Source organism: Aythya fuligula, chromosome 23 (genome assembly GCF_009819795.1).
Source record: "Aythya fuligula isolate bAytFul2 chromosome 23, bAytFul2.pri, whole genome shotgun sequence".
NCBI classification, from domain to species: Eukaryota; Metazoa; Chordata; class Aves; order Anseriformes; family Anatidae; genus Aythya; species Aythya fuligula.
This window is the reverse complement of record NC_045581.1, coordinates 5006927-5033610: the sequence shown is the minus strand read 5'-3', so window position 1 is coordinate 5033610 and position 26684 is coordinate 5006927. Positions and strand designations below refer to the sequence as shown.

Sequence of the window (26684 nt, the reverse complement as noted above, 5' to 3'; positions counted from 1 at the left end):
GGGCCAGCGGGCATGGTCTGCCATGTCCTTGTCCCTGTCCCTGTCCTTGTCCTTGTTCCTGTCCTTGTCCTTGTCCTCGTTTTTGTCCTTGTCCCCATCCCCGCCGGGTCCCAGGGCTGCTGACCTTTGCCAGCAGTCGTACCAATGGCTCAAAGTGCATCGTGTCCGCAGCGGCTGCGCGTGGTGGCAGACGGGGGGGCAAGAAACTGGTGCTGGGGGTGCTGGTGCCGAGGTGCTCCACGGAGCTTCTCCACCCCATGGGCATCCAGCGGCCCCGCTGTGCTCCCCAATCCTGGCACCAAACCGCGCCCTACGCCGCTCTCAGCCCCCGGTGATGCCGCAGGCTCTCAGGGCACGGCATCGGCTGAGTTCCTGGGGAGGGGGCGAGGCTCTCCCCGTGCCCCCCGGCGGCACCACGCCGCGCTCAGTAGTAGTGCACGCGGCCCAGGGTGCCGGTGCCGGTGCCCAGGATGTCGGGCTGCCCGTTGCGCCAGATCTCGCGGATGATGCGCTCGCGCTCCTCCAGCCGCTGCGCCCGCTCCAATTCCTCGGCCGAGGCGAAGACGTTGACGGGCAGCGCGCCGTCCCCGGGGCCGTGGCTCTCCAGGGGGATCTCGGTCACCGGCAGCAGCGACTCGGAGGCGGCGCGGTCGATGGTGTCCTCCTCCTCCTCGTCTTCATCGTCCTCGTCGTCGTCGTCCTCGCTGAGGTCGGGCCGGGGCCGGGGCGGGTGGCGGGCGCGGGGCCGGCAGGAGATGCGCAGCACCAGCAGGCACAGGGTCAGCACCAGCCCGAAGCAGACGCCCAGCACGAAGTAGAGCCCGAAGCTCTCGGGGTTGGCTGCGGGGAGGGAAGGCGATGGGGCTGAGGGGACGTCCCCAGAGCTCAACGGGGCCGTGGTGGCCCCGGGGTCCCCGCTGGGGACGTGCCCAAAGTGGGGGCTGCGTGGCCTCACCTCGGATGTGCGCGTACGCGGCCATGCTGTTGCTCAGCAGCTCCATGTCCTGCTTGCGGCTCTCCATCGCGGCGCCCGGCCACGCTCAGGGGCTCTGCGGGCAGCACGTGCTGGGCATCTGCGGGACACGGGGCACGGGGCTGAGCTGGGGGGGGTCCCAGAGCCCCCACAATGGGCACGGCTCGGGGGGGACCACAGGGAGCAAAGAGGGGTGGAAGGGGAAGGGGCTTGTGGCTGGGGGTGCTGTATGGACAGGGCCAAGCCCCGGCGGGTGCCGAAGTGGAGCCGTCCTGTCCCGCCGCCCTCTGCTCTTCCTGCGGGGCCGGGCAGGATGTGGCCCCCCCACAACCCCCAGGACCCTGAGCCAAGCGGATCTGCTGCAGCGGCCGGGCTTTCCGCCCCCTCCGCCCCAGGACACGGCACCGAGGGCTTCCTCGCCCCGTGGTGGTGTTTTGGGGGGACATGGGGCAGTGCCCCCCCAACCCCGCACCCCTCCCAGCCCTGTCTGTTTGCTGTGGGGCCCTGGTCCAGGAGTGGGGCCGGCCCCCACAGCACGGGGACAAGGACAGGGCTGGGGTGCAAAGGCCACGGCTCAGGTGAGCAGCACGGGGGGGCACAGAGAGGGGCTGGGGCGAGCGCTGGCCCTGCACTGCGAGGGGAAAAGCCACCGATGATCCCATGGGAAATGTGGGGAGGAGGCGAGGTGGAGACCCCATGGGACACCCAGGGGACGGGGACACCCCCAGGGCCCCAAGCGGCCGAGCACCAGCCCCTGTTTCCCCCCCCAGTACTCTCCCCGTGATGCTGAGCGGGGCGGGAGGGGATGCAGCACCCGGGCCCTGGCAGAGGGAAGAGCTCATTTCCCAGAAACGTCTCCACGGAGAGAGGAATGAGGAAAGAAATGCAGAAAATGTGACACATCAGCAGAACCGTCCCTGGACAGGGCAGTGCTGCGGAGCCTCGATGCGCAGCGGGGCTGGGCCAGCCCTGCCGGTGGGGACACCCCAAAATAGGGCCAGCGGTGTCCCCAGGAGGGGCCCGGGCTGCGAGCCCTTCACGGGGCCATCTGGGATGTGCTCGGCCCCACCGTGGGCTCTGGGGATTTTGGGTGCCGGGGCTGCTGGCGAGGGCACCACAGGAGCAGCCCCTGGGCCATCGGGGGCTCAGCACCCTCCTGGCGATGGGCACCCATGGGCATGGAGGGGCAGGTCCGGGGCTGCGGTGGGCTCGGGGTGGCAGTGAGGCTGGGGACGGGCGCTGGGAGCAGGGGACAGGCGCTGGCCGGGTGCTGGGCTCCCTCCTGCGATGCCGCTGGGGCTGCTTTGGACCCCCCCGGGGCACCGGAGCTGCATCAGCCCTGGACACACAGACACAGCCGACAGCACCCCAAACGCCGAGCCCTGTGTCCCCAAGTGCCGTGTCCCCAAGGGCCGAGCTCGATGTCCCCAAGCATGGATGGAGCCGAGCGGCTTCGAACTGTGCGTCCCCAAGCCCCGAGTCCCCAGGCACAGAGCCTGGCATCCCTCAGCCCTGTGACCCCCAAGCTCCGCGTCCCCTGGCCCCAAACCCCATGTCCCCAAGCCTGGTGTCCCCAAGCACCAAGCCAGGTGCCCAGAGCAAGTCTTCTGCCCTCAAACCCCGCGTCCCCGGCCACAACACCAAAGCACCTCGGGCAGGGGACAGCACAGAGCGGTGTCACCCCACCGTGGCCATCAGCACAGGGCGGACACAGGGTGCGGGGACCCCTCGGGTGCCACCCCCAGACCCCTTCGTCCCCGCTCCCCGAGCCGTGGGGCCGGTACTCACCGGGACGGCGGGCGGCGGTGGGAGCCTGCTGCACTTTGACTGGAGCGAGGGAAGAGAGGGAAAGGTCTGTTTAGCATTAACAACAGGAAATCGTTCGCAGGAGGCTGGCGGTCAGCGCTCCCCGCCGGAGCCAATGGCAGCCCCGTCCCAACGCCGAGCGGGGCGCGGGGCCGAGGCTCGCCCGCTCCCCCGGGACGGCCCGGAGCAAAGGGGGGGGTGAGCTGTGGGTGGGCTGTGCTGGACCCCGTCTGCTGCAGGGCCTGTCCTGGCCGTGCTCAGCACCCATCCGGCGGGATAAAGATAAGGAGAAAGATAAGGACAGGGCCTGATCCTCGCCGGGATGGCGGTGCCGGGATCCAGGCGCGCAGAGGCTGAGCCTCGGAAGGGCGAAGGCGCCGCGGCCGCACCGGGACACGCTCATGGGGCAGCCCCTGACCTCAGGGGGGTCTGGGGATGGGATCCTGCCCTGAATTTGGGCCCCCCTGGGGTTGTGGGGACGTGTAGGGACCAGGTGTGGGCACCTCGGCCCCACTGCCGTGGGGTGCTCCAACACCGCGGGGTGCTCCGGCAGCACGGGGCAAAGAAAAGGGTGTGGGGATGGGGCCCGGCCCCACCTCGGTGGGTTCCAGCTTGAGGTCCCGCACCCCACGGCCCCATACACGTCGTGGGCAGGGCCGGGCTCTGCCAGGGCGCCTGGATCAGCCCCAGGGGCTCAGCACCGTGCGGGGAGCTGGGGGGGATGATGCTGAGCTCTGCCAGGGCAATACAGGACAATTTGGGGCAATATAGGGTGATATGGGGCAAAGCCAGGCTATTTGGGGCGATGCAGGGTGATTTTGGGCAACGTGCAGGGCGATTTGGGGCAATACAGGGCGATGTGGGGTTATTCAAGGTGATTTAGGGCAGTGCAGGGCGATTTGGGGTGCAGGAGGGCGATTTGGGGCAATACAGGGCTACTTCGGGCAATGTGGGGAAACGCTGGGCGACTGGGGGCAATAAAGGTCTGTTTTGGGCAATAAAGGGCGGTTTGGGGCAATGCAGGGCGATGTGGGGCGCTATGGGGCCGCCCAGGGCAGCTCCGCGCGCCCCCGCAGCGCCCCCTGCGCGTCCCCGCGAGCACCGCAGCCCCCCCTTAGCCCCCCCAGCCCCGTCCCCGCGGGGTCGCTGCGCGCCTGGGTCTCGGAACCAAGTTTTATTGCCGACATGCAGGAGGAGCTTGGATGCAGTACAAAAATAACGTCTTTATACAAACTTTTTTTTTTTTTTGTCCTTTTTCATTTTTTTTTTCCTTTTTTTTTTTTTTTTCCTTACAATAGGAACCTTTTCTACCGCGTGTCACGCGCACCGCTCCCCCCCCCGGCACCGCTCATGCCCCCCATGCACGACCCCCCCCCCCCCCCCCCGAGTTTTCCAGTTCGCTTGAACCCAAAGCGCGATTCGCCGGGCGGGAGCGCTCAGCCCCGCGCAGAGTCCCCAAATATTGCTTTAACTTCGGGAAACAGAAGAAAAAAAAAAAAAAAAAAAAAAGAGGTGGGGGAGAGACGGGGAGGGGAAAAAAAAAAATCAGACAGAGCCTGCACAACTGGGGCCGGGGGGGGGGGGGCCCTGCTGGTGGCACTGGGTTTGGGGCGAGGGATGGGTTTTGGGTCGACCATCCTGGCAATAAATAAGGCTAAGACTTGAAGCTACTGGCTCAGCTGGCTGGGGGTGGCGCAACCGTTGCGGTCTGTGTTAGTGTTCACAAGTCACCTGCCTGCTCTGCCAGCGTGCTGGGGCCGAGGGGGAGGCAGGAGGTAATGCCCGGTGCTGCCCCGAGGTTGGGTCAGGCCCCGTGGCCGTGAGCGGGGTCCCCAAGTGGAGAACCGCGGCCCCCGAGGGGAAGGATGCAGGCGGGGAGCCTGCCTGGGGCAAGAGAAGGCAACAACGCGCTACACTGCTCGCTCCCTGCGGGGCAGGGGGAATAAGGACAGCCCCCAGGGCTTTGGGAGCAGTGCCAGCCCCAAAAGGGAGCCAGCACCTACAGCCACAGGCCGCAGAAGCCCCCCTGCCCCTGCTCGCCCCTTCCCTGGTGCCAAAGGGGACCAAAAGGGACAGGGGGAGGCAGGCGGAGAGCCCAGCGCCGAGCAGGAGCCCCCGGGGGGCACCAGGAGCTGTGCGAGAACGGGTCATCTGGCAAGACAGGCATCCAGTTCACAGAGTGAGGCTCAGAAACGATCGCTCCCGTTCTCAGCACGGCCCTGGGGGAAGACCCGGGGCGTCCTTCGGCAGCCTCGGCACCGCGCGGGGCGGTGGCGGGGCCGGGTGGCAAGATAAGCGAGGGAACAAATACAGTAGAGACTTCAGCCAGCCCCTTGCTAACTCTAGGCGGATTATTTTGGGAAGCTTTTTTTTTTTTTTTCACATTGTAACTCATATATTATATCTGTACCACAACTGAAGTGTGAAAAATGCTAACTCAGAATTAATGCAATTTTAACTGCACCTTAGGTAAGCTACTGGAAAAAAAAAATAATAATAAGATTAAATCATATATTCTTACGGAACTAAAAGAATCAGTGAAAGGGAGGAAAGAGGTCAAAGGCCAAGCCGGGCCAAGTTCTGCACAACCTTGGAACGACTGCAGGCACGATTTGGTCTTTGCAGCCATCGCCTGCAAGGACGAGTCCCGTCCCGTGCCGCGGGTCACGCCGCGCCGCCCGCGGTGCTGCAGCCCTCACAAGGCCACCGAGCGCGAGGCTGCACCAGAGCAGGGGGCACGGGCAGCCCAAGGAAAGGGTTGATGCAGACGAAAGGAAGTGGGAGGCTTCAAGAAATCCTTGCTTTCAAGAAACCCGGATAAATCTAAGCTTATTCAAACCATACGGAGCGAACGCCGTCAGCCGGCTCTCCATGCTACACGGCCGCAACTCTTGTGCCAGCAAGCCAGCTTCACCCTTGGTGAGTCTTCTCCTTTCCCCCAGGCTTTGCTCGATCCAGAGAACAGCATGGTTAAAAAGACAAGAGAGGTAGATTACAGTCATGATTAAAAGCAGATTAGTCATCTAGGCTTCGATTTAAAAAACAGATTCCAGAAGATGCCAAGAGGCTGCTGCTTCCAAAACTAGCTTTTGAAAAACAAAAAACAAAAAACAAAAAAACAAAAATCAAACAAAGTCTTCTCCCTCCAGAGCGATTCGTGCCCCCGAACAGAGCTCAGAAGAATTGCTACATTATTCTCCATCGCGGGACACCGGTATTGCTGTTGAGCTGTGGTAGGCGACGTGAAAGGCGGGCTGCAGGGCGGCGTTGTGCTCTCGGAGGCGTGGGCAGCTACTTGCGGAGGTACCTCTGCGCCAGGATCGCCGCGTCCAGCGGGTTCATGGGCTGGGCGTCGTGGCCCAGGCGGCGCACGGGGGGGATGTTCCCAAACTGCCGCTTCTGCAGGAAGCTCTTGGCCTCGTGCAAGGTGTTCTTCTCCTCCGCCAGGAGCAGCTGCTGCCTCATGTAGTTCTCGAACTCGTACTGCGAGCACTCCTCCGTCACCTTCACCTGCGGGAGAGCCGCCGCGTCAGAGCCACGGCCAGGAGCAGCCCCTGCCGCTGCCTCCGACTGGTCTGAGCCACGGGAGGATAACGAGCTGAGGGTAACGAGCTGGTGAGGTCGCCACTGCTCCCAACAAACAGCAGCAAGAGAGCAGGAGGCAGAGCACAGCAGGGAGCCTGAGCCAGCTCCCAGCTGCACACAAGCAGGCACCGCTCGAGGAGAGCTCCCAGGGCCAGCGAGCTCACTGCCATGCAGCTCAGCAGGCTGGAGGCCACAAGGGATGGGAATTCTTGGAGGAAATGTGGCACAGGGACGTGGAAAAGCAGCTTGGGGCATGCAGGTGCTGAGGGCTGCTGGGCCAGCAGGAGAGGCAGCCCAGGGAAGCGCACCAAGCACCGCCAGCCCGAAAAAAGCACCACCACAGAGCTGCAGCCCCAGCACTGGGGGCAGCCCTTCTGCACCTACCTCCTGGGGGTTTTCGGGGTTAGCCACTTGGTCGTCGATGTCTGGCACCACCTGCAAGGGGCCGCTCAGCGAGGACATGGACTGCCTGCGGGGAGAGCGCTGCGTTAGGGGCTCCGCGTGAAATCACCTCGTCGTCCCCAAAGTCTTGCTTTTTGTTTTGAAACAGGATTACGGAGCTAACACGGGTGGGAGAGAAAGCAGCCCCAGCTCCAAAAAGCACGGCCTGCACAGCTGGCTCAGCAGGCAGCACAAGAACTCAGCCTGAGTGCACTGTGCAGCACAGACAGAAGGTCACGGGGCTGACGAGAGGGCTGCACAGATCACACACTGCCAGGATCCATTTCTGCTGGGGTGTGCTACTGGAATCTCACCCCAGCTGTTGGATGTGCCAGTCCTGGCATCAGATTTACCCTTAAAAGGCATCTCCACCCTGCAACTGCAGCACACCCCTGTGTTAGGGCCTCCTGCTCTTCCCCTCTAGAGATCTCATGCCTGATTTTATTTAATAGTGTAAGTCTAATTACAAGCTTGTAGGAAGTGTCTGTATTTGGCCACATGTGTATGTAAAAGTATAATATTCGCAACAATTAGGCTTAAAAAAAAAAAAATAAATCAAATCTGGGGCAAGGGGGTGCCTTTGCTGCTCCTTTCCCTCCGGTACCCAGCACTGTTTCGTAATTTTATTGCTTTAAGAATGCAACCTTTGTGGCAGCGATAAGCATCCGCACTGACCATGCTGTCCACCAGCAGACACCAGTGGCTCAGACACTTTTAAACTCGTTGCAGTTCTCACAGATCACCCTCTGGTGCCCCGTGGCTGGAAGCTACACTAACACAGCTTGAGGCTGGAGATGCCACGCTCCTGCCTCGCTCCTGTTGAACATACCACGATGCTATGATGGAGCTGAGAGAATCCAGCACTTCAGACGCTGTCAGACGCTGCTGTGGATCCAGGACCAGCAGTTTTCGGATCAAGCACACAGTGTTTTCTGAGACCCGCCCATCCCTGGGAGAGAGAACGCATGGTGAGGCCACGCATCCGAGGCGGGCAATCAGCAGCAGGATGCTCAAGCAGGGATTAGGAGCACAGGAGCCACTACTGCTCTGACCCCAGGAATCACCACCGGGCTGATTTTCTGGCCAGGGCCTGGCTGTACTCACTCGGGGATGGTGTACTCGGCAGCCTTGATTTTGCGGAAGAGCTCCTGAGGTATGCTGTCGTAGAAGGGGAACTGGCCATAGAGCATGGTGAAGAGCACCACGCCCAGCGCCCACATGTCACTGGGTTTTCCACGGTACGGCCGACCTGCAGGGAGGGAGGAGGCAAAAGCTTTAAGACAGGAAGAGATAAAAGCAACAGGAATTATGATACTGCCGGCCCCTGATGAGAAAAAAAGCATTACGAGAGGAATTACAGCCCTGCCAGCCCCTGCAGCCCACTGCCAGAGGTACAAGCTCTGAAGCAACCTCTGCATGTGCTCCTCTTTTCTAAGCATTGGTCAAAATGATCAAGCCTTTGTACGGGAGGACACCAAGAACCTCTTGTAAAGGTGCCTCTGTCATGAATTAGCAGACCAGTGGTCCCCACACAGCTGTCACCCTGTCTCTACAGCGGATGCTTTCCTTGCTGAGCAGCTAGGACGTGACCCAACGGCATCAGGTGAACAGAAGCACAGGGTGCTGGAGCTCCCACGACAGCCCCACAAACTGAACAACTGAAGAGTTCCTCAAAAGGTTCCTTCTGCCGAAATTCTGCCTTCAGACACCTGCTTCGCCCCCTTCTCCATCCCCAGACCGTCACCACCAGGAACCTTGAACGTTGCAGGCTCCACAGACCCCCCCTGCTGCTAGCCCAGGCCAGGGGAGAAGAGAACATAGGGCCAGCAGGCACAAAGCAGGGCAGGCAGGGAGGAAAACCCCAAAAGAACAAGTGCTCCTCTGGCAAGGAGCAGCCTAACGCTCACACCAACACCACCACGCTGCCAGCGAGGGGGATTTCGGTGGAAGGACAGATTTAGGGCATCGAGACAGCACTGGGCCTTCAGGATGGATCCCGAGAGGTGGCTGCAGGATCCTGCTGGGAAGACAAGAGCCTCCCCGTAGAGGTTTTCCCGACAGCTGCTGTGGGCCCAGCAGGCCCAGGGAGCCACTTGGTGGAAGCGCTGCCTGTCCCCTCCGCAGCTCCATAAATCAGCCAACAGCAGCTCGCACGAGGGTCAAAACTGAAACTCCAGGGCTGTAGCACAGCACAGGATCGAGGGAATGGCTTCCTCTGACTCACACGGTGAGTCACTGCTGCAGCATTTGTTATTTGTACTAATTATTCTTTGCTTTATATGCTCAAAAAAAGGCACCTCTCCCTCCTCCTCCAGCTTTTCCTGCTGTGACATTTCAGCAGCCACAAAACGCGAGCCACCTCTTAGCAGAAGACAGCTTCTCCCAGAGACTACAACAATGATTAATTCACCAGGCTTTTTAGGTTCCTCTCGCTCGGGAGCATTAGAGATACAGACAGAGGGATGCTCAGAGTCTGCAGATGGTGGCGAAGCCTGAGCTGTCCTCAAGTAACTTTTCTTTCTGCCTCCAGAGGGGAGCTGCAGACTGAGCCGTTTTGGAAAAGCCATTTTCAAGAGCACAGGAAGGGCTGTGTGTGGGCACACCGGAGCACAGAGGAATCGCACCTGAAGGTGAGGAATCCAGGCAGTGCTGCTGCAAGGCACTGTCCTCTACGTGAGGCTGGGTCTTGGACAGCCTCAGCTGTCAGAGAAGTGAGTAAAAGCAGCGTGCTCAGCACCTTGTGGCACACAGAGAGGCTGTTAAATGCACCACCAGGGGCTGTCGGAAGCAGCTGGGTGCCTGCAGCCCCCTGGGCCAGCAGGAAGGAGCAGCTCCACGCCACCTTCACCTAGCTGAGCCCTGGCTGCTCCACGCTCCTGCAGAGCAGTTGGCTCCTGTCATCCAGCTGGTCACGGGGCCCTCAGGATATCCTGCAGCACAGGAAGGGCCTGCAAAAAACACGGGTCCCACCTCCCCGCCTGCCTCTGCCTCCCTTCCTGGCTTAGTCCTGCCCAGGAGGGAAGCAGCCTCAGACCTGCCTGAGATCACGATGAGCTCAGCCACTGTCTGTAAACCTGACAACAAACTGGGGTGAGTGTGCTGGCTCTCACAAAGACAGCAGAAAAGAGCAGCTCCCTCTGAGGGTGTTTCTCAGATACAAAAGCCTGGGAGACCAGAAAGGAACGACCCAAATCTTCTGCAGGGGAGTTCTTGGTGTCCTAACAGCATCCTCACACACACGAGTGGCACAGAAGGCTGGCAGGGGTGCTGGATTTCACACTAGCAGTTGGTGCTGGTGACCTACTGGCTGGTTTTGGGTAGTTTGCTATCACCCCAACACAAGCTTGACCCTGCTAAAGGATAACCCTTGGCAGCTGGGATGTGTTGGTGGTGATCCTGGGCTGCGCCCTGCAGTTCAGCTCCAGCCCAGAGGAATTATCTGTGCTCAACAGGACGGCTCCATGACATGAGTTAATGCTTAGTAAGTGGAGTCTGCATGGAGAGAGGCTTCAAATGCAGCCCCAACTGTACATGCACCCTCCAACACCCTAGCCCAGCTCAAAACCTGTGAGACCAAGAGCAAAACCTCTGCCTCAGTGACTGCCCACACCAACCGCTGCCTGCTCAGCTACTGCTAGCACAGCAGCAGACCGCAGGGAAGAGAAACCCACTGAAGCTACTAAACAGACAGAAACCCCATCTGTTTCTGAAAGTCCCTGCACTGCAAACAGTTCAAAGGGTGGAGAACCTTAGGAAAAGCTGTTTTCTGCTAGACATCTGCTTAAGGCCTCTGCTGGAGACAAGGCACAGGCCAAACACACCACTGGGCTGGCCTGGCACAATCATTCCTCTGTTTTTAAGTAACTCCTCTCAAGTCAGCCCAGAAGCTGCCAGAGGGTCAGCAGTTCCCTTCAGGAAACAAGTAGCTGCAGCTGCAACTGCTCCTTGGGCTGCACTGCCTGCACTAAAATGACCTTACAGGGGTTTGAGACAATTGGCTTAGTCCTAGGGATTTACCTGCAGCTCAGGTGAAGCCTCAGGAACACAGTTCAGATGTGGGAAATGGAACATCTTGTCTGCAGTCAGACTTATTTAGGAACAGGCAGGGAGCTTTTAATTAGCTTTGAAGTTCAGACTAACCTTAAGAAAAGGTACACTCACACTTTCCCTTGATACTTGAAAAAAACAGATCAAGTCTCATAATTGGGGCCTAATTAAGGGGATCTCAAAAGGTGGGTTACACGCGGAAGCAGAATTAGGAAGGGGGCTGTGAATTCCCACCAAGGAGCAGAGGGGATGCCTACCACTGAGCACATCGGGGCTGATGTAGGCAGGGCTCCCTCGCTGGTCCTTCAGCAGGTCATCTTCGCTCACTAGGTGCTTCCCAAGGCAGAAATTCGTTATGGTTATTCGATGAGTCCTGGGGAGAATCAGAAGGCATCGGTGAACAAGAAGCATCGTGCCACGAGCCAAACAGCACAAACAGAGGAAGCTGACACCAAAATAGAGATGTCTACGGGGAAAAGATGAGCAGGATTGCAAGACCAACTCCATCCCAACAGGGAGAGATTCTACACCTGTCAGCACAGCTTGCAAGGCTCCTACAGAGAGAACAAGAAAATCCATTTTACAGCTATGGACACAACCTACATCCAAGCCTCAGTGGCACATGGTGCCCACCTTGCAGGGATCAGCAGCACCAGGACCTGCACTTCTGTGCTTGCTGACTGCCGTAGGACATTAATATTAAGAAAGTAAAACCATTTACCACATTTTCTGGAAGCTGAGGGACAACACCCTACAGGAAGAGGAAGGGCTGCCCTACACAAGCCCTACTGTGAACCACTTGCACATTGCCCAAAAACCCCACTGCAAGAGTCCCACGGCAGTTTTACCTGTCTCCAGGACCCCTCTTTTGTGAAGAGCCAAGATCTAATCAACATCAAGAAGCCTCCTACACCTGAGCACTTCAGAAAAGATGAGAACAGCAGGCACATGCAATTTCTGTATCGATGCCCCTACTTCCCTACGGCATCACCAGCTCCAATTAGTGACATTTTTAAGGCAAAGCGAGCCCGTTCCAGAATTACTACCACGTTAAATCTTCCCTGTCACCCAGGTAATTTGGCTCTTGACATACAGCTTACAGGACTGAGCAGGAAAACACTCTCTAGCAGACTTCTTTACTCTTGAAAAATATTACACAATAAAAGCCTGAAAGCACGAATTAAGTCAGTCAAAATAATCAAGAGATGTTTCCAGCAAGTCTAACAGACAAGTGAAATAAAACCACGTGTGGGCTGGCAATGGAGAGTTGATTATTAAGACAGACTCGTGCTTAAGAAGTGTTAGCTTCAACTGTCAGGAGACTTCCCTGGCTGAACAGCAATTTGGGGGATTTGTTAGAGACTTAGAAGACGAAGTGTTCTAAGGGACGCTCGAACGTTCGGGGTTGCTTGGTTTTATTTAGTCACTGAGATTTGATTTAACCTGCGCTCATCCAGGTGGAAGCCTGACCTTGTTGTGAGGCCTCACTGCGTTCAGCTGGCAGGGACCTTCGTTAGCCCAGGAGCCTAATGAGGCCCCCGTAGCCCACGGCTACCTTCGCTCCCCAGCCAGCAGAAAAGACCTGGTGCTCTTTTGTGAGCACGTCTGGAACGGAACAAACACTTCTGATCAGTCCAGATGACTGGTCCTCTCCATGGTAATCTATTCTTAAGCCTCACCCACCCTTTCAAATGACTCACTGCTTCAGAGGCTGCAGTTGTTCCTCACCAGAGCTGATGGTCTTACGAGTAAAAAGCCAAAACATCACACGCAGTGCAAAGAACAGCTTTGGCAAGTACGGTCAGAGCTTCAAATACCTTCCCTTTCTTGCTAGTGGGGCCCCGTGCGTGCAGCTCTAGCTGTAGGTATCTCCACTGCACACTTTGCCCAGAAAAGGAGGGAAGCTCGGGGTGGATCCTTTAAAGAGGCAACCTTTGTCTGCCTCTTCCTAGCAAGGAGGAATCAAACAAGCCAGCAGAAGAGATTTATCTTAAAGTCACCATATAAAATAATCTCTAAACAATTCAGACATCCCTGAAAACTGCTGGCTGTTACGTGTGTGTGTTGGGGGTGGGGGGGCACCAAGGAGTTCAACCTCAACAGGCAAAATCTGTTTGCTTTCAAACAGTATTAGGGAAGAGGGAAAAAAAAGCAAGAGCAAGCTGTGACCACAGTGAACCTGCGTGCTTTGTGCAGACTCCGGAAGCCTGCAGACCTAAAGCCTTCCAATTTTTTATTCATTCCACAGAAAACCAGACAGAGTGTGAAAAGACAATGAATTCCGCTCATTCTTAAGGCTAGTGCAAAATATTTAGCCAGTAGTGTAATACTGAAGAATACAGCAAAATATCTGAGCTGGAACGAGCGTGCCAACTAAATGCATAAATCAAGACAAGGAAAAACTCCAAGGAGCCACCAGGCAACGCAAACACTGCCCCCAGCTGCCTCTGGCTTGGGCTGAGGCCATGCCCCACCGATGCTGCTCGTTCTGCTGCAGGAGGGCTGCTCCCCCCGGTGCCTGCACAGCATCCAAGACGTTGGACATTACTGGGTTATAAACCGGGGCTTGCATCAAACCAGCTAATGGCATCAAGGAAGCTATTTCAAGCACAAACACAGACAGAAGAGCTTTTGTTTAGATAAGTAAATATTTTACTGCTAGCAAAAACACAGCAGTGTAGCAGTCAGAGATTTAACACTGCTGTGATTATGGTGCAGACTGCAGTGCTGGGAATTCCTTCAGCGCAATGGAAAGTGAGTTACATGAGCAGAACTACTCGACACATCTCAGTTCCTTCTTTTTTTGTAAGAAGCATTTCTCTTACAGGTTTCTGAATGACTAGAAAAAGGAGTTTTCAGAAGTTAGAGTCCAACAGAAAGCGCTGACGTGATGTCACCGAGCGTGGTGGAAGAGTGAACTATTTAAGTTGGGCTCAGTTCAGTTTTGGAACTTAGCCCATAAACTCTGAACTGGATTTGTATTTTTGTGCAGCTCATTTCCCTGTCCCTCAGCCTTCTCACACAAGAGCGCTCTCAATGATCGCTGCCTTCAGTTGTGTTCGTAATAAAGCATCTACTTCAGGGAAAAAGCATAAAAGAACTGCCTGAACAGCAGCTCTCCTGCAGACTTACCTTTTGTTTAGCACCATGTTTCCTAGTTTCAAGTCTCTGTGCACAATATTTTTCTGCAAAATACATAATAGTATAACATGAGCAAAGGCATAATTGTCTAAATTCGATGCTTAGACAAAAGCACTAAGCATCTTTTGAAATCACATTGTCTTCGTTCTCAGACTAAAAAGATCCTTCGGCTGCTTTTTTCCTTCTAGATATAAATTAAAAGAGGCAGAGCTGATTGTCACATACAGAAGGAACACCAAATGGTGACTACGTTAAATTAATTAAAGTACTTGAAGACACTGGCTTTTGGGTTGAAAAGCAGGGGGGGAAAAGAATGATAATGCCCACAGTCCTACACCTAACATGAGGGGACACCTCAAAATAACCTAGATTGAGGTTTTTAGCCTGGTTGTGTTCTGAGTACTTTGTGCACTTTATTTTCAGTTCTGCTCAAAGGACAGACCGAGCAAATTTGCTACTTTGGACACCCAGACAGACTTGAATGAAACCAAAAGGCCAGAAAATTAAGTGTCCGGGCTCAGTATGACCTCAGTAATGATCATTTTACCAAATGATATATAATTCATTGCTCTGCTGAGGGAGGGTGGAAGCCCCTTTTTACGGGGTAAGAAGTCAGACATCAGCAGAATCTATTTTTGTTCCAGTAGCTCCAAGTTCATTGATCTCCAACTTGCAGCTTGAGGTTTTGATCTCACAAATCAATTCCTACATTGAGATTTATTTCGCTTCAGAAGGAAATAGCTTGAAGTGTTTCCTGCATCCGATTAACCTCTGCTCTCCTGCTCTTCAGCGACCACTTTGAGGTTAATAACACTGCAGTTCACCTGATCTGCACCGCGTCCAGCTGGCCCCTCTCCACAGTCAACAAATGCTGCGTTATCATCGAGAAACTCGAGGGGAGGGGAAGGGAACGCTCCTTTATGGCTCGGGGCACAAGGTCTTACGCAGAACACTTATTGGGAAATGGCTGGAACACCCATCCTTCATAACCTTTCCACTGCCCGCACAAGGAAGCTTTAAAACATCTCTTACACTACACCAGGGGAAGACCAAGCCCTCCAGCACAGAAAGGGACGACAAAGACCTTACCTTATGTAATGCTTCTACCACTCGTACCACATCATAAAATATCACAACCGTCTCCCGCTCACTGAGCCTCTTCTCTTTAATGACATAATGCTGCAGATTGATCAGATCTGCCGTTTTGTCACTGAAATCATGAGCACAGAGACAGTCTAACACAAGACAAATGCGCTTCTTCATTTTTCTGACCATTCTATTGGCTTCTAAATCTTCTATAATTTCGCAAGCTCGGTCCTACAGGGAGGAAAAAGAAAGAGCAATAGTTCAGGGGAGCTATCTGGACATACTCACTGACACAGAGAGCACTAGAAAATAAATGCACGTTGATCTCAAAGTGAGTGAATGCAATTACAGGGCTTGATCTTTGTCCCAAGTGGGGATTTCAGAAAGAAGATGCATGATCTGTACTTAAAGAAGCCAGAGGAAGTAAATGCCTTTTGTTTATGTGTGTCTATCAGTACTGATGCTGAAACATGCACCTTTAGACAAAGCCTAAAAAGCTCTGCAGTGGTACAGAATGAATACTAGGGATCAAAGACATCAATAATCAGGAAAATAGCAATCCCAGGACAAAAGCAGCAGCTCTTTCATAACATTAAACAGGACACGACTGACTCGGGCTTGGTTTACTTAAGATATAGCACAGATGGCCTTGAGTGAAATGGCTGTTGACAAAATTTAACCAGCAAGCAAAGCAACCCCAACATCCAAACTGGTAATTCCTACCAGTCCCTCGTACCCATAAACAGTTCTCAGGGTGTTAACAGCAGCACGACTCGCTGGAGATGCTGATCAGCACATTTACTAGTTTGTTTTAACATGCTGAAGCAGTTTCTTGGCAACTTGTTCCTCCTTACAAGTCATCATTAAGCAGCAGAGAGACCGGAAAGCACAACTTCAGTTCTAAAGGTGCTCTACGAGCACGAATTAATTTGCTAGTAAAGCAGCTATTTTCCTCCCTGTGAAGCAGGGAGGCTGCCTATAAACGGCCATTACACAAGGTTTAAAAGGCCTCGGGTGCAATATCACAGGAGTCACTGTCAAACAACAAGTATCAAAGGGTGTGCTATGGTGTGCCTGCCCCATCTTCCACTGTTCTCACGCTCCCCAAATCCCAAACCCCGTTACATCACAAGGCCCTGCCACAAACTTGCTCGTTTGAAGCAGCCTTGATTAATCTCAGTGGTGTGCTGCTAATTCTGTATGCACAAGAACGGGGTCAGCACGAACCGTACATTAAACAAAAGCAGCTGAAGCCAACAGCACTTCCTGGCATTCCCCCAACCTGCACGGTGACCAGCTGTACCTGGAAGAGCCCGTGATGATGAACCACTCCTTCCTGATTGTGGAGCAGGGAAAGGAGAGAATACTCTGTGTGCAGCAGCATCTTGCCCTGTCGTTCCTCCTGCGTTTCTATTCCTTTATCACCCCTTTCTTCTAAAGTGAGAATCTTCAGGAAAAGGGAAAAGACCTTTACAACTCCCAGAAAAAAAACAAATGCCCCCAGAGCTCTCACATTTCAGGCATTCACACGGGTATTTAACAGCTGGGGGTAATTACTCTTACTCGCACACTTGCCACAAACCTGCCCGAACTCAGAGCTGTGCAGAACGCACAGCATGAGTTTGATTAACACCGGAAAGCAGCTCAGGTACTTTTTGCAAATACCCCAGGTGACCTTTCCTGCTGGAGCTGCCACCATCTCAGGTACCGTGGAGGAGACCTGAAGGCTCCAGGACAGCCCCATGAGAACAGCAGCCACGGCAGCCTCGTCTCAGAGCCAATCTCCACACCAGACTGATGGTGCTGGCAGAGCTGCTGGGCTGAGGGGAAGTTCCAGCAGCCATTTCCCTCAGTTCAGCCTGCACCAGAGGCTGCTGTGAGAACTTCGTCACGAGGGCAAAAGTTAGAGAGCTCTGAAGATGTGGAACCCCTGCGTTTTGCTTACCTTTAGCTGATAAAAGTCATCTGTCCCATCCTTTCTTGCCAAACACTGAACAATACTTGGCACAGGGGAGTTACCTAAACGTGGACCTAACAGCACAAAGCAAAAACAGACTTGTTTTCCTTTAAGCAGAAATGACTAATTCGGGATTACATCAGTATTCAAGTGTCACGCAGTTTACATTAGCTTAAGTCAAGTTCCTTTTTTTTTTTTTTTTTTCTGGAGACTGTCTTTCCACAAAGCATGATCTAAAGAAAAAAGTGGTACAGAGCTACGAACCCTTTCTGGACAAGGTTTTGGGTTCTTCACTAGAGAACCATTTAACAAAAACTACCCGCAGCACAGCTGTGTTTAGAAATTCAAATTGCTGCATGCCTGAACCACACGGCTTTTACCTTTACCAGCAACACCCACAGCAGCTACTGGTAGCACCTCCGAGCCTTGCTGCCACCTCTGCAGGGACTGCTCGGGTGCAGAGACGACTCCAAATTTCAGGTTAACGTACAGTCTCCCCTCATCAGTTTAAATCTAATTCTGATCAATTAACCATTGGTTTCTCCTGGGAAGTCCATCAAACTTTTAGTATTTCATGCGACTTGTTCCAAACTAACAACTTTTCTAGTAACTCTTAGAAGCTAGCAGAGTTGTCTTGCCCAGGCACACGTCCATTATAATATCCACTACTGCATTACTTAGCTGTCTACATGCTGATTTGCCAGAATATTCCAGGCAAAACGGGTCAAACACACCCCTAGAACTCTAACTAAAAAGCCTCTGAATTTGCTTTTTAACAAAGCTTAAGAATGTAGTTAACGAAAAGCAAAAGCAAAAGCAAGGGTTCACATTTATCTGAAAGCCCATGCCTGCCTTGCTGCATCAGCATGACAAACATCTTCAGTTTGACCAGTTGCAGAAGCTGCTGCTCTGTTACATCACGGGAATGGCTCTGGTATAAGGTGCTAAGTTGCACATCTGCTTTGCCCTTCGTTTTCAGTTTTGCAACCAGTAGCTCTCTGTCTTGAAAACTGAAGAGGAAGAAAACCCTCCCTGCTTACCTAGAATAAAAGGGCCCGCTCTCTTGGCATTATTTCCAGAAATCCCTGTACAGAGAGCTTTTGCCTTAGTGGATGTTTCCCCAGCTCCTCTGTCTGATGCTCGCCGCTTCATCCTTGGCTCTTGAAAGAGAGAGAAGATCACATTTTGGTGAGCAACTGAGTTAGTTTCCTCACACTGTCCCTTATTTCATACAGGAAGGCTTTCACTTACTGATGCACTTGCCTCTGCCTACTCGTGCTGTGAAAAAAAAAAACACACAACTATGGCTCATTTATTGATAGCCCAGTTGTGGGCTGGAGGCTTAATGCATTTTGAAGGTATAAATCAGGCTCATTATTCACAGCAACGTTTCCTAGAACAGTTGTTTGAGAGACATGGTGGGAACAAGTCAAAATAATTAGAGCTTGTTTTACAGCAAAAACAAGTTTGCACATTAACATATTTCAGAAAAACCTCTGAAAGCCTAAGTTATCCCTTTGCATGGGTGCCTGCTTCTGATTCAGCCTAGGGGCTTGTGCAGATCCATTCAGAGGACTCCCCTGCAGCCAGCCCACCGAGCACCCCAAAGCTTCAAGCCTACTCCTCGAGCAGCCACGAGCACACAGCATTTTAACTGGAAGCCCATAAAAATGAGCAATATCTTTCACCTCTTCCAGCAAGGGCATGGAAAACCAGAACACATTACTGTGAAATTCATTTAATTTAACACTGATTTTTTAAAGAGGCACTTTTAGTCTTGGAAAAAGTCCTCTCTCTCCGTACCTCTTTAGGCTCTAACCTTTTTATTGCTTTCCCCATCCATCTCCACGCCTTACAACTGGACGGAGTGGAACACCTGAAATCTGAGTCTGACACAGGGAACGTTACCTCGCTGCAGCCTCCTCAGGCAGGAAGGATGCTCTGTTCAGCTTACAGCCCTGCCACCTGCCTTTAATTGATATTCTAACGAAGGGAAAGGCTGCGGTGTCAGCCCGTGGGCTCTCTGGCACTGCCTCTAGCACACAACAATTCAATCTAACAGATGAGAATCTCCAGCTTTGCATCCAAGTACTCCAGGTCCATGGATACCACCACAGCTCTCAAGCACAAACTACAAGTCACCGACTTCTGCTCATTCTGGCAGAGCAGAAAATCTGATTTCCAACGTGAATTTTCTGCTACTCAAAAATCTAAAGAGAATCTGAAGTGGCAGTGAAAAAACGATACCTACAGGGCCAAATGAATTCAAGCCTCAGTCACTGAAACTTCTCTTCCCCAAAGCAAAGTCCTGTTCCAGCCTAGCAGGAAGGGAACCTCTTACGTTTGCAGCCAAGCAGTCCTTCACACGCAGCATGCTCAAGTGTTAATCAGCTCCATCAAACTGAAGTTGTGTTTCCAATACACCTTCTCCTCACCTTCACCTCTTGGAAAATAGTTCCAAAGCCTTTCACAAGTACCTACACATTAAATGTGCGTGTTCTGACATTTCAAACTTTTTTTTTTTTTCTTCTAAGGGGGCTGGGGGAGAGGAGGAACTAAGCACAGATCCATTTTCTTGCTCTGAGCAAGTCAAAACCAAGCCCTGCTGGTCTTCCCTAAGAGGTTACTACAGCAGACCAAGAAAATATTTTGGGTTGTACTTGTTTAAAAAAAAAAAAGTCTCAGAGTTTCAGCAAGTCAGAGACTGATAAATCACCATACTTTGAACAAGGCTGGGACACTCACCCTCTGGCAGCCCCACCCTCTCTGTAGCCACAACAGTGATCTCACTGCATCAATTATCTAGCAGTATCTGTCACCGAGGTCAGAGATAGCAAGAGAGATTAGGTGAGAAGCCTTTCAGCAGGCTGCACAGCCCTGCACTACTGAATTCCACCAAAACTTCACATCTGGGAAAGAGAAACATCACCGGGCCTGGCTGCTTTGACATCTCCAGACCCTTGCTTTGCTCCTTCTGCATCCCTGCCCCAACGTTTGGTTGTACCTTATACAATTCTCTTTGCGTGGCTCCTCGCGACGCAATCAGCCCTGCTGGAAACTTATGAGTAAGATTTCCACGGGAGAAACCCCACTGCACAGAAACTCTGAGATAATGACCCTTGTGCAATCGCAGCCGGATAGGGAGCTCTGGTGCAAACGGCGTTATCGTAAACAAAACGATCTGAGCACTCACGTCGTTCAGCATCAACCGTCTCTTGACTCTTCTTCCAAACTAGGTTTTCCAACGTCTCAGGAGACAGGAGTCATCACCTCGGGGAAGGCTGGCTGCTCGAGAGGTCGAGGGCTCTGGAACGTGAAAGGAGATACACTTGACGCGGCGCTTCTGGATTATTCCTGATTACGGCAACGTGGTGTGCACCCAAACTCCTGCAGCCTGAGACATCTGTGTTTGTTTTGGCTCAGGAGGGGCCCGAAACCTCCTGCTGTCACATGAGAGAACGAGAAGGGCTCTGCCAGTTTAGTCACCGAGGAGTCACAGCCGCACGGCCCTGCGCAGCCAGGCAAACACGAGTGTCAACGGCCCCCAGTGACATTTTGTGATGTGACACATCTGCACACACACACACACACACACACGCTCTGCACTTTAACCTCCACCGCAGCACGCTGCCTTGCTGCTTTAACCACCTCCCAAGCACACCCGCCTTAGCGGTGCTGCCACAACAGAGCCTGCATCGCGGGACGCAGCTGTTAAATCCTGGTAAGACTGGTGCTTGAAGGCTGGGCTTTAAGGACAATTTTGGCAAAAGGCAGAGTACACCACGTTGAGTCTTATCCTTACAAACCCCCACTGCTAACTGATTCCTCGTTACAACTTACACTGGACTCTTTATAAAATAAAGCAACTCGGTGCTGCTTAATGGCCCTTGGACAGGATCCCTTTATGATTTACATCAGGCCCTCCAGAACCACATCGATCCCCAAAGCTCCACGTTTTACCCTCAGGCACCGCACACGACGCCCGTTTGATGACCCAGGCTGGCTCCCAGCCCGTAATCGATCAGAGCATCGGTGGCAGGCACGCAGGGAGCGCGTGGGAGCCGGGCTGCCAGCACCAGGAGGCTGTGGGGACGAGCAGGCTGCACGGCGCCAGCCAGCAGCGCTTTTAGGACGAGCTGTCTGAGCACACAGAGCCTCCAGAGGCACCCCAGCCCGGCCGCTATTTAGGGACACCCTCCAATTTCAAGCAGCATCCTCGTGGGAGCAGGAGAGGAAACACCAAAGTGCTCAAGGATGAGGGATGACCCCGCTCGTGCCACCCAGGGCACTTGGCATCCCACCTCCCTGCACAGCACCTGCTGGGCCTCAGGGCAGCGGGGCCAGCGAGGGCAGCAAAACCCCACAAAAAACCAAAGGGAGCCCCTGTTGGAGCCAGAGCTGCCTCCAGCTCTGGGTTTCCACGTGAGCGCACTTCGTGCTGAGCTCCTTTGTGGACGGGGCAAAGGGAAGTCGGATGCAGGAAGGTCTCGGGACAAAGGGAGGAGAAGCAGGCGCAGCGCAAGGCAGGCCCGGTCCCTGCTCCGCGCGTTGCGTAACCCTGATTAGAGCAAGGAAATTGGTCAAAAGGCCACGGACTGGGTTGTGTAAGCCTCCCGCAGCACCGAGGCCATCCAGTCCACACCGGGTCTAAAAATAGCGTTTTGAGACAGGGCTTAAGGAAAATACACCGAGCAGCCACGGCTGCAAGGCAGGAGGCTCTGAGGCTCCCTCCCCGCCGAGCCAGCAGGTGCCTTTTACCCACAAACTCGTTTCATCTCGGCACAAAGCTCCGATCCCGAGGGGCTCTGCTGCTGGAAGCACTCGTGGCACAAAGCTGGTGCTGCTCAGGCACAAATAACTGCGTCGTGTGCTGGAGGAGCAAGCCTGAAGGTAGTTTTAGCCTTAAAATTACTCCGCAGATGGAGACGGAGACGCCAGCCCCGCAGCAACCCTCAGCAGAACTTCTCCAGGACGGGTTACTCACAGCACGCAGGGCAGGGACTGCGGCACTGCACAGGGGTTTCCTCCTCAAATGCAACGAGCAGAGAGAGCAAAGAGGCCGTAAGCAGAGTCCTGCACGTGAACCCGTTAGCTGCAAAGTGAGCTCGTCCAAAATTGAGACGTGCTGCAGAGCTGGGGACCAGGAGGGTTCCCGTGGAAGAGGCAGTCAGCCTTCGAAAGGTGACGAGCACACCTCTGGCAACCTACAGGCAGCCTCACGAGCCCGGCAGCTGGGGCTTTCCAGCCCTTAAGACCACAAAATCCTCCTGTCAACAAGCTCCACCCCAAGAGCGCGCACCCAACACCGCACAGCCGGACCAGGAGCGTTCATCCTTCCCAACGCCACCCTAGGGACGCGGCCGTGGGCACCCGCAGGGTGGGTTCGCCGCCCCCAACCCCAAAAACAAACTGTTCGAGCCGAGCCGAGCCACCCCCGCTCCGCCATCTGCAGCACAAGCGGCCCTCCTCGCACAGAAATCCCCCACTTGCTCCGACGTCTCACCGGAGGAGCGGCCGCAGCTCCTTCCCGCACCGGCTCCGTGTGTAATGGAATTATTAATCCAATCATTCTGCAGGCCTGGATGTTAACGGCTTTTAATTACGTAGCTTAAGGACACGGGCTCGTTCCTGAATTACCGCGCCACGTTCCGGTGCCCGGCACAGCAACAAAGGGAGCCGAGAGGAGGCAGCTGCCCTTTTCATCCCAGATTAAAGGGCAGGCAGGGCCCGCAGTCCGGCAGCCACCACTAACAGCAGGAAAAAAAAAAAATTAAAAAAGTACCTTTGGGGCGTTAGCAGGATTACTCAGCGCCACAGAAACTGGTTAAGAAACCGAAGAGCTGATAGAACCTCGGCGATGCTTTCTTGTTTGATCTCACGGGGACGAAGCAGGGCACGCTGTGGTTGTGCTTTCTAGTGCGGTGACACTAGAAAGACAGCCCAGGACACGCAGAGACTGCTCTTCTCCAGCCACCAGCGTCCCCCAGGTGTCACCAGCTGTGATTTACCTCTGCTGCCACCCCTCGAGAAGCTCGCTGCAGAGAGGGGATGACCTTGCTGTGCCTCACCAACCCTCCTGCATCCCCCTGTCCTCGCCCAGACAGGGAGACCCCTCCCCAACACGGGGCTCGCCGTGGTTTATTTCGTGGGCAGCCCAACGCTGCGTTCGGCACCGAGCTGGAATGAAGGTCACAGTTGATTCATTTTTGGTTTTAGTGGCAAATTCCAGCTCTTTGGGAGCGAAACTGGACAGGACCTACACACCTAGATGAGGACTAACGTGAAAGGAGCAAAACCCGGGCTATGGTCTGAGGAAAACTAACACAAAATGAGCAGAACCCAGGCTATGGCCCGACTTCTCAGCGCAGGAACGCGCAGCAGCAACGGGCTCGGATGGCATCACCTCGCCCTGCCACCTTCCCTCAAGACTCTGCAACCACAAGACCTGCTGCTGGAGGAGAAGCAGGGCTGCCCCAGGAAAGCTGCCCCAAAAAGGGGAGCACGAACCAGCCCCAATGAAGAATAGCTGGGAGCTTCTCTGCCCGCACCGAGCGGCAGTCGGATCAGCTTCAGTGTTTTGGTCGCTTTGCTGTACGGGAGCATCAACTTTTACAGACCTGCGACAGCAAAAGCTTTGGAAGTTTAAACGGTTCTGCAAAAGAAATATAAATAATTAAAAAAGAGGAGGAAAAAAAAAAAAAAAAAGTCCACCGGATGACTCAGAGAGCCAACAGAGCAACCCGCGTGCGGCGCCGCGAGCCCTTCCAGGAAGGGACGCCTCCTCCAGAAAGAGGAGCCCTGACTCAGAAAGTTCTTGGAAACGCACGGAGACTCACCGAGCTGCTTCCCCTGGCCCCACCAGCTCCGAGCGGGACGCCGAGCTGCTGTCCCCGAGCACAGCCACGCTCTCAGGGCAGCAGCCCCATCCCCGAGCCCTGAGTCCCATGGGGGAGTCAAGGTGGCCACCAGCAGCCCCCGCGGCACGGAGGGGACCCCACGCACCTTGCTGACTCCAGCTGCTGCCAGGCTGCGACTTCCCAGGGACGAAGCCACCTGCAGGAACCGCACGTGGGGGAGGAAATCCCTTCCCGGCCCTCCGGGGGAAGCTCCGAAGCGCAGGAATCCAGCGCCCAAACCACGGCACGAGCTGGCAGCGCCGCCTCCAAACCCCTCTGATGCATCAGCACCCCAGCTCGAGGACTCATCCAACCCCGGGCTCACGCTGGGAGTTCCCTGCCGGGTTACACAAACACCACCTCCAGCTTAACCCCTTCTCCCCGCGGCACCGGAGAGCCTGGGAGCGAAACCAACAGCCCTGGGGACGCCCGCGCCGAGCCGAGCAGGCGCTGCCCTTCAGATCTGCACCGGCCAGGACCAGGCTGGGGTTTTCTGACCCGAGCTGATGTCACTGTGTGTGTTCAGCACCCCATAAATCACCGCAGCGGGGCCTTCCTCGCGCACACGGATGGATTCTCGCCTGACTCAGGCGTGCCGACACTTTTACAGCCAGGTGTGGTCGCTCGGCTCGTCCAGCCCCAGCTCGAGAGGGAAACGATACCGGGCTGCTCGGCCACGCTCTGCTCGCCAAACCCCGGCGTGGGATTAAATAACGGGGGCTTCTAAATAACACCAGTTACCCACAGGGTCAATTCCTACCCGATTCCTGTCCCTAAGCACCAGCTCCGAGCGCCACGCTAGCCTTGCTATTGCTTGCATCATTTTGACACACTGCAAGTTCAAAAAAAAGGACAAAAGCCAACAAAACCAGACTATTCCACCCAAAAAATTACAGCAGGAACAGAGCTGCCTCCAGGCCAGCAGGAGCTCAGGCAGAATCCACGGGATGCCCTTCACCAGGGTGCCCGCGAGGTGTCCGGGGACGTTTCGGTGACATCCCGAGGCCGAGCAGCAGCTGGACACGAGGGGTTTGTAAGAACCGGGGCTGTGCGACCCCACCAGCCCTGCGGATGCCACGGAGGAACAATAAAAGGATGTAGCAGCAGCGCTCCGCCATCGGGGAAACTCTTCCCACATCCGGGAGGCTCAGCCCAGGGGCTGCTCGCTCGCAGCCTGCCCCCAGCAATTTCCAACCCCGATAACGCCCGGGATCCCCTACACCCAGAACTCCTCACCAGCAGGCGAGCCCAGCCCCTTCCTGGAAACGTTTCATTGCTGCTCACTGAAAGCCCCAGGCTGCACAGGGACCATTTGTCAGCTCTGCCAGCGGGATGGGGTCACGCGTGCTGTCACACAGCAGCAGACACACGTTTAGTTGACAGAGCTTCTTTCGAGAAATGTTTCTGCAGCAGGAGAAAGGCACAAGTGCACCCAGAGCTCAGGTACCTGGGAAAACCTACGGGCTTTGTGCAGGAACAAGTCCCCGGGAGATTTCACCCCCAGAGTCAACCACGGAGGCAGATAGGGTCAGACAATCCCCACCTAGTGCTGTGCAGAGCTGTGGGATGAAAGAGGTTCTGAGGAACTGCTGTGGTGTTAAAAGCCCCATCTTGAACTTGGCTGAGCTCTTCTCGCCTTGTATGTGTTCAAAGAGCAGAAAATCAGCGGCTGCTGCCTCCTCCAGCACCCGGTAGAACACAAAAAACCCAAACCCTGAGCAGGCAGACCACCAGCACCATCAGCTCGGGGTTATGCTGCAGCAAGAAGCGCCCTGTGAGGGCTGCCCTGACCCCCAGCCCAGGCTGCTGGCAAGGCTTTGCCTGAGATGACAAAAAGCAGGTCACCGGGTCCTGGCCAGAGAATCCCAGCACCACTGGGGTTGGCAAAGAACTCCAATATCACCCGGTCCAGCTGCCCCCCTCATCCCCACCACCACCACCCCCTGCCCCTGTCCCCCAGCACCACGTCCAACCTCTCCCTGAACACCCCCAGGGACGGGGACTCCACCACCTCCCTGGGCAACCCGTCCCAACGCCTGAGAGCTCTTGCTGAGGAGAAATGTCTCCTCATTTCCAGCCTGAACCTCCCCTGGCACAACTCGAGGCCGTTCCCTCTGCTCCTGGCACAGTTCCCTGTGAGCAGAGGCCACCCCCAGCCCCCCACCCCTTCCTTCCAGGCAGTTGCAGAGAGCAATGAGCTCTGCCCTGAGCCCCCCTTCTCCAGCCCAAACACCCCCGGTTCCCTCAGCCGCTCCTCACAGGACTTTCACCAGCTCTGCAGCCCTGCTCTGTTCACACTGCAGGGCCCCGGCGTCCTCCTCATAGGGACGGGGCCAAACAAAGCCGGGCTGGGCAGCACCACGGACCCCGCTCCCCTCCCCAGGACCTCTCCCAACGCGGACCGGCCCCATCCCGGGGCTCCCCCCCACCCCCGGGCACCCCCTGCCCCCACCTCCCCTCCGCGGGGGTCTCAGGGCCGGGCCCAGCCCCTCAGGGACCCCCCCCTCGGGCTGAGGCCGAGCCCCCCGTGCCGGCCCCGGCCCCGCGGCCTCCGTGGGGCCCTGCCGGGTGCGGGGCCGGTACCGCGGGCTGCCGGCGGTGCCCTACCCGGCCCCTCCCGGTTGTTCCCGGTCCCCCCCGGTGCTTCGCGGCCCCTCCCGGCCCCGTCCCCGCTCACCCATGGCCCCGGGGCCGCCGCGGCCGCCGCCGCCTCCCGCAGCCGCAGCCCCGCGGCCTCCGCTCGGCGGCCACC

At 55.4% G+C, this 26684-nt stretch overlaps 2 protein-coding genes across 2 annotated transcripts; both read right to left on the bottom strand.

The window, feature by feature from the left end:
* Positions 1–424: 424 nt before the first annotated feature.
* EVA1B (eva-1 homolog B) lies at positions 425–2817 on the bottom strand. The gene is made up of 3 exons (XM_032202476.1): positions 2762–2817; positions 956–1073; positions 425–840 (listed from the first exon to the last, which is right to left on the bottom strand). The coding sequence occupies exons 2-3, from the start codon at positions 1020–1022 to the stop codon at positions 425–427; spliced, it is 483 nt and encodes a 160-aa protein (XP_032058367.1). The 5' UTR covers positions 1023–1073; positions 2762–2817.
* Positions 2818–4347: 1530 nt separating this feature from the next.
* STK40 (serine/threonine kinase 40) lies at positions 4348–26638 on the bottom strand. Its single transcript, XM_032202210.1, has 12 exons — positions 26610–26638; positions 20230–20342; positions 18077–18196; positions 17025–17110; positions 16383–16526; positions 15083–15310; positions 13985–14037; positions 11110–11225; positions 7910–8054; positions 7635–7754; positions 6749–6833; positions 4348–6289 (listed from the first exon to the last, which is right to left on the bottom strand). Exons 3-12 carry the CDS (start codon positions 18186–18188, stop codon positions 6071–6073), a joined length of 1308 nt encoding a protein of 435 aa, XP_032058101.1. The 5' UTR covers positions 18189–18196; positions 20230–20342; positions 26610–26638; the 3' UTR covers positions 4348–6070.
* Positions 26639–26684: the final 46 nt, after the last annotated feature.